The sequence below is a fragment of the Danio rerio genome, chromosome 7 (assembly GCF_049306965.1).
Source record: "Danio rerio strain Tuebingen ecotype United States chromosome 7, GRCz12tu, whole genome shotgun sequence".
In the NCBI taxonomy this organism is placed as follows: Eukaryota; Metazoa; Chordata; class Actinopteri; order Cypriniformes; family Danionidae; genus Danio; species Danio rerio.
Window position 1 is genome coordinate 12,812,501 of NC_133182.1, and position 12,278 is coordinate 12,824,778.

General features: G+C 36.1%; 1 protein-coding gene across 2 annotated transcripts in view; it reads right to left on the minus strand.

Annotated features, from left to right (window-relative positions):
- The window catches only part of sh3gl3a (SH3-domain GRB2-like 3a), a 62,458-nt gene that overhangs the window by 522 nt on the left and 49,658 nt on the right, over nucleotides 1–12,278 (minus strand). The window contains exons 6-11 of one of the 2 annotated variants that reach the window (XM_073907016.1): nucleotides 8,681–8,839; nucleotides 6,833–6,936; nucleotides 6,308–6,432; nucleotides 4,415–4,447; nucleotides 3,984–4,052; nucleotides 1–1,209 (exon numbers count right to left, since the gene is read on the minus strand). The exon at nucleotides 1–1,209 is cut by the window's left edge and continues 522 nt beyond it. In XM_073907016.1, coding sequence (XP_073763117.1) covers nucleotides 1,004–1,209; nucleotides 3,984–4,052; nucleotides 4,415–4,447; nucleotides 6,308–6,432; nucleotides 6,833–6,936; nucleotides 8,681–8,839 — 696 coding nt within the window. In that variant the 3' untranslated portion in view covers nucleotides 1–1,003. 2 annotated transcript variants of the gene reach the window in all.

Below are 12,278 nucleotides of genomic sequence, written 5' to 3' on the forward strand. Positions count from 1 at the left end.
TGTTGGTTTAAGACGTTGACTCAACATTGGATTTTGGTCACTTTCTATCAACCTAAAATCAACCAAATATCAAAATCATTTGATGTCATTATTGTACATCAAAATAACGTTATCCTTAGGAGCTGGCTACACACTGAATTTTGGTCACCTGACATCACAACCTAAATCTAACATCTTATGACATTGTGTGTGTGCTGGGCAATAACTCGATGCACTACAGAATGTTACATTTACACACACATGTACAAATTATATTATATATATATATTATATATAGCATAATACACACCTACTCTTGAGTACTTTACACACCTACTCTTGAGTACTTGAGTACTTTTGAAATGTATACATTTTACTCATAGTTTGAGTAATATTTATAACACTTTTACTCTACTTGCACTACATTTTTAGGCAAGTGATGGTACTTTTACTTAAGTATGATTTTTTAGGTACTCTTTCCATCACTGGAGGAGACCCACAGGACCATCAAGATTTTTACACTGTGTTGAAGTTTGTGAAAAGCACCTGAGCAATTATATAAAATATTAAACACATTTCAGTGGTTCAGTACTTTCTCCTTGTGTCATTCCATTGTTATAACACATACATAATTTTTCAGATTTTTTGTTTTGTTTTATTTTTTTATGTGTATTTTGTTTGGGTTTTTACCAAAATCTGGTTCAATTCCATGTCAACAGAAACATTATTTACAGGAAAAACATGGCGTGTTCAATACTTATTTTCTCCGTTGTACTTCAAATAGCATGCATTAGCATCATCTAATAAATGCATTCCATTTTAAAGATGTTTAGATCTTATTTTACCGAAATAAACGAAGCAAAAATACTGACGCAGTACAGTGTACGAACCTGTATGTGGCACCTTGAAGGAAATGAGATCAATAAATACTGAAGGTTAACGGCTGAACACTGTCTGTGGTGAAACGCAAGGCTTTCATCGGTGAGAATGCAGCAGAGGATGCTGGGTGAAGTGGATGTTTGGTTCACTGTGGCAGCGGCACCAGCACGTCCACGTAGTTGATGGGGAAGAAGCCCGACTCGCCGTTGATCATGCCTTCGTACCAGTTCTCGTCGATCTGGTTGGTGAGGATGATGATGTCCCCCTCTTTGAAGCCTAGCTCGCCCTCATTCTCCGGCTCGAAGTCGTAGAGCGACCGACAGCACGGCTGGTCCATGTGGGACTCTAACTCTGCACAGAGGAAAAACAGCAGCTGCGTTTATATTACAAATTACAAAAAAAACTAGGTACAGGGATATTCTTGATGAAAAGCTTCTCTAGAGTGCTCAGGACCTCAGATTAGGCAGAGGGTTTACCTTCCAACAAGACAATGACCCTAAGCACACAGCTAAAATAACAAAGTAGTGGCTTCACAACGACTTTGTGACTATTCTTAAATGGCCCAACCAAAGCCCTGATGTAAACCTAATTGAGCATCTCTAGAGAGAACTATAAAAGGCTGTCCACCCATGCTTACCATCCAACCTGACAAAACTTGAGAGGTTCTGCAAGACGAAATGGCAGAGAATCCCCAAAACCAGGTGTGAAAATCTTGGTGCATCTTTTCCAAAAAGACTCAGGGCTGTATAAGATCAAAAGGACGCTTCTACTAAATACAGAGCAAAGGGTCTGAATACCTGGAAGCATGTGATATTCAAGCTGCAAAATCTGCAAAAATGTCACAAATTCTGTGTTTTTCTGTCAATATGGGTTGCTGTGTGTACATTATTGAGAAATTGTTTTTTTACTTAAATGATTTTAGGAAATGGCTGGAATACAACAAAGAGTGAAACATTTAAGGGGTCAAAATACTTTCTGTACCACTGTGTAAATTTCAGTTCTTTTATATTTCTTTCCCTGAGTTATATTTAATGGACAGAAGTTTTTTTTCCTCAACACATTTCTAAACATAATAGTTTTAATAACTAACTCCATCTCTAAAAAGAGGAAAAATGTAGGTGCGTTTATTTCTTAATCATTAGTTATAATCTATTAATAACTGGAATTAGTTTTTAATCAAAAATACAGTTTTTAGATGAAGGATTTATTTATTAACATTACCAAACAATGACCAATACTACGACAGCATAGGACAGTTCACACTTTGTACCTTGGCATTTTTGTCTGATTTTCATCTACTTCCCTGCAACACTGAAATGAACACTGCCCTATAAGGCTGTTTTGTTACACACAGTTGAAGTCAGAATTATTAGCCCCCTAAAATATTAGCCCCCGTTTTTTTTTTCCCCCCCAATTTCTGTTTAAAGGGCCATGAAACCCCCTCGTTTCAGCAGGGTGTTTTCACACCTCTACTTTGGAAAAAGTCAGAAAAGTGGGCGTGTCCAGCTCTGTTTAGGGGGGAGTGTCGGAGGAACTAAAGTGGGAGGGTGTGGGAGTGTCTATTTGGGCACGCGCGAGTTTCAGTCAAAATACACACACATGAGAAAGTGATGGTGTTTAACCTACATGGACATCTGTAGTCGAATTATTTGCCAAATTATTAAATGGTGGATTTTAACTGCAGTTTGGCTCTTTCATTCAGGGAATTCATTCATGCCCCTCGCGACAAACGCGATATTTGATTCGAGGATCTGCTCTAAGCTTGTATTTTTCATGCAATGTTTGATACCGCACGGCGAATGAGAGAAAAAAAAACTCTGCATTTTCCGGAAACTTAGATACACGGCAGGTAGCGTCAGAAAGCCGCATGTGTTATTCCGGTCACAAAATGCGGTGCTATGTTTGCACTCAGTGCAATAGTTAACTTAATTCGATACGAACAAACTGAATAAACAAAGAGCACTGGTCGCTCACTTACCAAATCTGTAGAGACAGGACAATCACCAGCAACTAGAGCCGCGTCTTTATGAAGAGAAGACTAACATTACAAGCGAATCCGGATTTCAGCGTTTGCAGATGAGAACAGCTCTCAGGTAAACAATAATCCTCCTTAGACACGTAAGTTATTGTTGTCGAGCGTCGCGTACACCGTTAATCCACACATGATCCAGCTGAGCTCTCACAGAGAGAAAATGAAAACGAAACTTAATGGCAGCAAACTATAAAAGCAACACTTCACGCTTGTTTTGCCAACACAACGTGGCGTCTCTGTGGCGTAAACACGGTGACACTAATGAATATTAATGAAGTTGCACAATAGAGCGCGCTGATTGGTTTGAACCAAGCCTTACTCATGCATTAATGCAACACACTGTAAGACGTAATAAGACTCACTCTGGCACAGACGCCCAGTCTGAACGCTGGAATACAACGCTATTATGTCATGACCGTGACGCAGCTTCAAAAATTCGTTTCAAACAGGAAGTACGAATTTGCTTGAAATAACGCAAAAACAACCAATTTACACTTTTTAGTGAAATATAGGTGTCCTAATAGTGTTTTTAGCAGTGTGGGACACGTATACCACTGTCAACAGCTCAAAAAATGTGTTTTGGTGTTTCGTGACCCTTTAACGGATAGAAGATTGTTTCGACGCATTTCTAAACGTAATAGTTTTAATAACTCATTTCTAATAACTGATTTTTTTTATCTTTGCCTTGATGACAGTAAATAATATTTGACTAGATATTTGACTAGTGTTCAGTTTAATGTGAAATTTAATGGCTTAACTAGGATATTTAGGTTAATTAAGCAAATGATTTTATAACAGTGCTATGCTCAGTAGACAATCAAAACATGTACATTTCTTAAGGAGTCTAATAATTTTAATCTTAAAATGGTTTAAAAAAAATAAAACTGCTTTTATTCTAGCCGAAATAAAACAAGTAAGACTTTTTCCAGAAGAAAAAAGTATTATAGGAAATACTGTGAATTTCCTTGCTCCATTGAGCATCATTTGGGAAATATTAAAAAATAATAATAATTCACAAGAGGGCTAATAATTCTGATTTAACTGTATATAACTACTTTCACATTCAGAATTGAACCTATAGGTTGATACTTACGTTTGCTATTACCATTGGGACTTTCAGGCCACGACTGTGTCATGGATGAGGTGTGTGTGAACTGATCAACTGAGAGTAAAAAACACATGAGAACAAAGCATGAGAGACGCAAACATACAAAATGATGATGAGCATGGATACGAGCACACACACACACACACACACACACACACACACACACACACACACACACACACACACACACACACACACACACAAAATAATAACACCATTTAACTCATGAGTTACAGATGTGAACTGTAAGGTTGTCTCGTGTTAGTTGCTTTACTTGCTTAAAAAACAAACATCATTTTTTTAGGTTTACAAAATATATATAATGTAACTGAAATATAAATAGTCAAACTCCTCTTATGATCAGGAAAGTAAACTAATTTGAATTATTTATAATTGTCACATAAGTTTCCACCTACTTTTTCCATTTACAGTGTGGTTGACTTGGATATCTGAAAGCAACATGAAGGAATTACGTAAGAAAACATGATGGTGGTGAAATATGAGAAAACAGGGAAAATGAACAATGGACCCATTTATGAACCTTCAATTTCAAAATTAGAGACAAAAATCACAAAAATGAAGCAAACAGGTAAATACAGACAAAAAAATAAATAAATTAACAGGAAGTCTGAAAAAAATTATCATTTATTTTATTTCTTCTAATGTTGATTTATGATAATGATGAAGTACTAATATGTATGTGGTAATTATATATTTTTTAAATTAAAGAATTAATATTTATTAAATATTTTTGTTTTAAGTGATAATAATAAACTTGTTACGAACTTCAAAACAGCAACTACAATCTAAAAATTCCTGAAAATTTTTTTTTACTAAAAAAACTTTATCATTGATTTTATTTCTTCTAATGTATATTTATTTAATTACAAAGATGTTGAAATAATAATCAAATATAAAAAAACACAAACACACATAACATATACATGTTTGTATTTAATAAAAATTATTTATTTATTTATTTATTTATTTATTTATTTCAGTTTTAGTTTGGAATAATAAATTAGTGTCAAACTCCAAAAAATGCACCATAAAAGTTTGATGTTAAACTCATTTTACTCCAAGTATACACTACCTGACAAAAATCTTGTCGCCAATCCAAGCTTTAGGAACAACAAATAATAACTTCACTTCTAGCTGGTCATTTGGTATCTGAAGTGGCTTATATGAAAGGCAAAGGCCTCAAGATTACGCTTTTACCAAAATAAAATATGATCATGCCTTGATTTTGAATGATTTAATTAGGACAGTAAGGTCTGACTCTGCTTAGACAAAAGTCTTGTCACTTAACAGAAATAATGTGCAGTATAGAATATAAAGTCATGCTGCAGTGGACAAAGAGTTAATATTGTGTCTGACTCCCATGAGCTTGGAGGACTGCATCCATACATCTCTGCAATGACTCAAATCACTTATTAATAAAGTCATCTGGAATGGCAAAAAGAGGGTTCTTGCAGGACTTCCAGAGTTCATCAAGATTCTTTGGATTCATCTTCAGTGCCTCCTCCTTCATCATACCCCAGACATGCTCAATAATGTTCATATCTGGTGACTAGGCTGGCCAATCCTGGAGCACCTTGACCTTCTTTGCTTTCAGGAGCTTTGATGTGGAGGCTGAAGTATGAGAAGGAGCGCTATCCTGCTGAAGAATTTGCCCTCTCCTGTGGTTTGTAATGTAATGGGCAGCACAAATGTGTTGATACCTCAGGCTGTTGATGTTGCCGTCCACTCTGCAGATCTCTTGCACACCCCCATATGAATGTAACCCCAAACCATGACTTTTTTTTTCACCAAAACTGACTGATTTCTTAAGAATCTTGGGTCGATGCTGGTTCCAATAGGTCTTGTGCAGTATTTGTGATGATTGGGATGCAGCTTAACAGATGATTTATCAGAGAAATCGACCTTCTGCCACTTTTCCAATTGATCAACTAGAAGTCAAGCTATTATTTGTTGCTCTAACAACTGGGATTGACAACAAGACTTTGTCAAGTAGTGTAGATTTGTAAGAAACACAAAAAAGTACATTTAATTTTTGCATAATTTACATAATTTTTCATAAAAAACATTCACATGAATAAATGAAAGATTTATCAAAAAATACAGTATCCAAAATTCTTCCACCACATTAAAAAAACTGCTAATATAAGGATTTAAAAGTATTTTAACAGATACAAGTTATGACAATAAAAAAAGAACATTCTGCTCTCATGTGTGTCTGTATGTTTCTGCTTAGACTAAAGCTTATGAAATCTGTCTTCTTAAATGTCAAGATGTTTTGTTGTGGATACCTGTGGATTTGATTGATGAGGTGTGTGAAAGTCCATTGTGCTGTGTGTTCTCCACGCTCTCCAAACTGGACACTATTGACTTTGGCTTGAACTCTTTTTTGGGCCGACGGCTTGCTGTAGATATCCTGCAACATCAGATGCCAAAATATATTACTAACTCAATTGTATATTAAAGTAAATCTTTATTTCGTTCACAAAATACACATAGAATAAAATAAAAGTGTTTGCCTGGCATCCAAAGCAAGGAGATGAAACAAATAATAATAATAATAATAGTAATAATAATAATATTAAAATTGGAACTGTAAGATTCAAATGTTCCAATTACCTTTTCAGCACAGAACATAGATAAAGAGTAGATATAAATATGTCGTATCAGTAATGCTTTTATGAATATAGACTGGGTACTGGATGTTTTCTACTGAATGAGAGGGTGTGTGTGTGTGTGTGTGTGTGTGTGTGTGTGTGTGTGTGTGTGTGTGTGTGTGTGTGTGTGTGTGTGTGTGTGTGTGTGGTTAAAGGCACCTGTTCTGTAGTTTGCTGTCGAGGTCCTTCAGGATCTCCAGAGACTGTCTATGGTATTCTAGCGCTGCCTCAATTAGAGCTGATAACTGACTCACCTGCTCCACCTGCAGGTCAGAGCGGCACAATGCGTTTATACAGGTTATTAGTTAGTCAAAGGCTTATTTACAGTGTGATACAATGCCAGCTTCCTCAAGTATTAAAAATAGAAATAATGAAAAAATAAATAAATAAATAAATATTATAACATATAAACATATATATATATATATATATATATATATATATATATATATATATATATATATATATATATATATATATATATATATATATATATATATATATGAAATGTTAATAATACAAAATACAAAAAAAAAATTATTATACAAATTAAATAGACAAGATTAATATTGATTAATGTATTTCGTAAGCACTTTACAGACATACAGTTGAAGTAATAATACTGTAAATATAGCATTTGGCAAAATATTTATTAAATATGACAATTTCCAATGTAAATTAAGTGTATTTGCTTATTTTTTGTCAATAAAAAAATGTCAATAAAAAAGCTGTATTAATTGATGTCTTTTGATTATTTATATTTGATACTGTAACTCTCTGAATAATATGTATCAATAAAACTGTTAGACTTATTTACATACCCCTCACTGCATACCATCAAGGTTTAGCATGCACTTTAATGCACTTTAACCAGCAGCTAGATCTCTGCAACTCTCACATGGTCGCCCACTGAAGCTAATTAGGGCTGCGCCCAGTCAGTACCTGGATGGGAGACCACATTAGAAAGCTAGGTTGCTGCTGGAAGTGGTGTTAGTGGAAACAGCAGAGGTCTGAGTGGGTCCTAACGCCCCAGTATAGTGAAGGGGACTCTATACTGCTCAGTGAGCGCCGTTTTTCGGATGAGACAATAAACCTAGGTCCTGACTCTCTGTGGTCATTAAAAATTCTTCAAATGTTTCCTTCGAAAAGAGACAATTTTGCCCACTGGCCTGTCCATCATGGCCTCCTAACAATCCCCATATCATAATTGGCTTCATCACTCTGCCGTCTCTCCATCAATCAGTTGATGTGTGGTGTGTGATCTGGCACAATATGTAAATGTCCTCTAAATGTGTGTAAAGCACTTTGAGCGTCTAGAAAAGCGTTATATAAATGTAAGGAATTCTAATTAACCAAATCCTTACCTAAAACAATATTGCCTACAATATTTTCCAGCAACAGTCAAACTACGTGTACACCTTTTTGACTGTGTACTTGTCTATCTGTGCCCACATGTGTGTTTTTCTTGACGCATTTATTGTCCTTCATGTATTAATTGTCTTTTATGTATTACTGTTAACATTGCTAACTGTATATTGTTTTGTTTCTTAGAGCATATTGTTGTATTGTGCACTGTCTGGAGCCAGCAACAAAGCTTTTCACTCATCATAGTACACATGCTGCTGTTGATGTGACAAAAAAGTAATTTGATTCGTTTTAATTTGATTTGATTTTGAAACAAAGTATTATACTTGTATTGAATTGTTTTGGACCCCTCATAGTCTTAATTTGTTTAAAGTGTACTACACTGAATGGCATTTTAGCGAATGTAGGTACATCATGGTAAAAATGGTACTATATGATAGTTTATTCCAATAAAAGATTAATTAAGAAGAACACAGTTAAACTTACATTAAAAAAGCTGTATTAATTGATGTCTTGAGATTCTTTATATATGATACTGTACCTCTCTGACTAACATGCATCAATAAAACTGAGTTAAACTAAAAAGAAAGCTGGATTATACTTGTATCGCATCGTTTTGACCCCTCATAAACTGCCTCTTACATCGTTCTCCAGAAAGTTGAACATGCTCCTCTCGGCGAGCTCTTTGGACTCCTCAAACTTCTCCACGGCCTGTTTGATCTCCTCATCGGGAATCTTGCCCTGACGCTTCTTCTTGTAGTCAAAGTCTAACCGTCGACCCTCCAGCTTCTTTAGATGATGCTGTCGAGAAACACACAAAGACATTCTTACATTACGCAATCAGCCAAGAAAGATAATCTACTGACCGATAATGCTAACCATACAACAATATTGATCAATTAATCAGAAGAGCTATTAATCATTAAGCTTTAAATTCCTGTGAAGTGCTTAGAAATGTGCAGTTTTGTTCTATGTGACTGACATGGCTAAAACTAATGATAGGAAGACTCAGCCCTTTGAGTTTCGTTCAGTGAGATGAACGAATCTTTGAGTCATTTCGTACAATTTGCTGTAATATTATTAAAATGTTACAAGTTGCTTCCAAACACATCCACAACTAGCCCAAGCATTGATCACACTACAAACAAGCCATATCTAGAATGCTTTTGTCTATGATTAGCTCAGCTCACCTCTTCTGACATGTCTACAAAATTGAGTCGTTTGTTCACGAGAGATAGACAGTCCCATAAAAGCTTAACCAATGCACACAATCTGAGCCAAAAGGAGCTATGATTAGTTCACCATTCAAATCTTCGGGTTTTTGAGTCGTTTGTTCATTACGACAGCACGTAAAGAGATGAATGATTAAAACCGAGCACTGGAAAAATTAAAGGATCAAATCTTTTTCCAGCTTTGACTACATATGATTGGCTTCTGTCTTTCACACGATGAATGAACGACTCAAACCTGAGGACTCAAGAAATGAACGAAACAAATCTTTTTCCAGCTCTGACTGCAAATGATTGGCTTGTCTTTCACACAATGAACAACGTCTCAAACCTGAGGACTCGAGAGATGAATGGATCAAATCTTTTTCCGGCTTTGACTACATTTGATTGGCTTCTGTCTTTCATGCAATGAACGAATGACTCAAACCTGAGAACTCGAGTAATGAAAGAAACAAATCTTTTTCCAGCTCTGACTGCAAATGATTGGCTTCTGTCTTTCATACAATGAACAAACGTCTCAAACCGAACACTCGAGAAATGAACGAATCAAATATTTTTCCGGCTTTGACTATATATGATTGACTTCTGTCTTTCACATGATAAACAAACGACTCAAACCTGAGGACTTGAGAAATGAACGGATCAAATTGTTTCCAGCTCTAACAGAATATGATTGGCTTTTGCCTTTCATATGATGAACGAACAACTCAAACCGAGGACTCAAGAAATGAACGGAGCAAATCTTTTTCTGGCTTAGGATTGACTTCTGTCTTTCACACGATGAATGAACACCTCAAACCTGAGGACTCGAGAAATGAACGAATCAAATCTTTTTCTGACTTTGACTGCATATGGTTGGCTTTTGTCATTCACATGAACAAACGACTCAAACCAAGGAATCAAGAAATGAATGGATCAAATCTTTTTCTAGCTTTGACTACATATGACTGGCTTCTGTCTTTCACATGATAAACGTACGACAAACCGAGGACTCGAGAAATGAACGGATCAAATAATTTTTCCAGCTTTGACTGCATATGATTGGTTTCTGTCTTTCACACGATGAACGAACGACTCAAACCTGAGGACTTAAGAAATAGACGGATCAAATAATATTCCGTCTTTGACTACAAATGTTTGGCTTCTGTCTTTCACACGATGAACGAATGACTTAAACCAAGGACTCAAGAAATTAACGGATGAAATTTTTTCCGGCTTTGACTGCATTTGATTGGCCTCTGTCTTTCATGTGACGAACGAACGACTCAAACTGAAGACTCAAGAAATGAACGGATAGAAAAGGAACTGATCTTCTACCCCACCTGCACAAATGTGCTTATGCATGAATGAACGAATCTCTCCCTGAGAGGAGTCATTGTTCTCGAATCACATGATTGTGATTTTTTTTTTTCAAAGTCAAAATGAACAAATCTTTCAAGAATGACCCATCACTAATTGAAACATGAAGACAAGTCGAGAGATATAGTAGCACCTCCCACCCAAAAAACAGCCAATAGTGTTTAGTAGGGCTGCACGATATTGGAAAAATCTAACATTGCAATATTTTGTAAATATATATTGCAATATGAATGCAATTTCACCAATTTATAAAAAATAGATCTTTTTAGATTACTTCTGTGGAGCACAGGTGCCAAAGCCAGTTCCTGGAGGGCCGCAGCTCTGCACAGTTTAGTTCCAACCCTAATTAAACACACCTGATCCAACTAATTGAGTGCTTCACGCCCCATTCACACGGGGCGTCAGCATCAACGACGTCAGGTGTTGCCGAACTGCATTGTGGATCCGTCAGCGCCGCTTCAGAGATGTTGTTCGCTTCAAAAATGGGACTAGCTCAACTTTTCAAGCGCCGACGGAAGCGTCAGCCAATCAGAATGCTGTATGGAAATACACCAGCTAGACAGTGGCCTATTGCTGACTGAATTTCATTGGCTGACGCTTCTATGGCGATCGTTTTAGCCCCAACTTCAGACACACCTTCAGTCAAGCGTTGACGCTGAAGCCCCGTGTGAATGGGGCGTTAGGCTTGTTTGATACCTACAGATAGGTGTGTTGAAGCAGAGCTGGAACTAAACTCTGCAGGGCTCCGGCCCTCCAGGAACCGACTTTGACACCCCTGCTGTAGAGGGAGTGCATCAGCATAAAATCTAATAAACAATCCACAAGCATCGATGGATACAATAGAAAACAATATACAATTGAAATAAACAGTATTTCAATGTTTTCCATGTAGAGTATTATTCAGGTAGGGTAATTAAATAATAAAAATAAAAGTTATTCATTATTAAAGTTTACAAACAGTAAATGTATTATTCCTGAATGCTTTTAAAATCATTATACGGTCACAGGCCTGCAAAAGAACATGCAAATGATAAATTATAATACAGATTCAACATTGCATATCATGCGATGTGACTATTGCGAATGATCACATTGGGATATCGATGCAGAAAAGAGCCCTAGCGTTTAGCTTTTATCACAGCTCTGCCAGTAAGAGTGATTGAGCTCAAGTGCATAAAGCAATAGCATCTTAAATGGAGCGGAACATGTCAGATACTAGAGAATGTTTGATAAGTCAGACGACTTAATTGTTGATCCATTTAGGTGGAAGCGACAAACTGCAAGCTTTGGATGTTGTTATCTTCTTAATGCTAATTTTGTCACTGTTTTGAAGCAAATTAGCTTATCGATATGCTTAAAACACATTGATACTAGCATCTAAAAAAAAAATTTTGCTTTCTTAAGCACTTTAAAGAGAACATCCAAAATGTTACGCCTTGAGTAGGCTTTCAATCAGTAGGAATAAGAAGAATAAAATAAGCACTTTTCCTGTGTCAACATAACCGCCACCATTACGGGGCGTCATCTGCAATTAAGCACCGTTTTTTCAGGTACACCTGAAGTCATTATCTTGAAGTAAATGATTTTAAACACAAAAACTTATATTAATTCTGTCTTTAAACTGGAGTGTAAATGCAGAATAAGGAAACGGT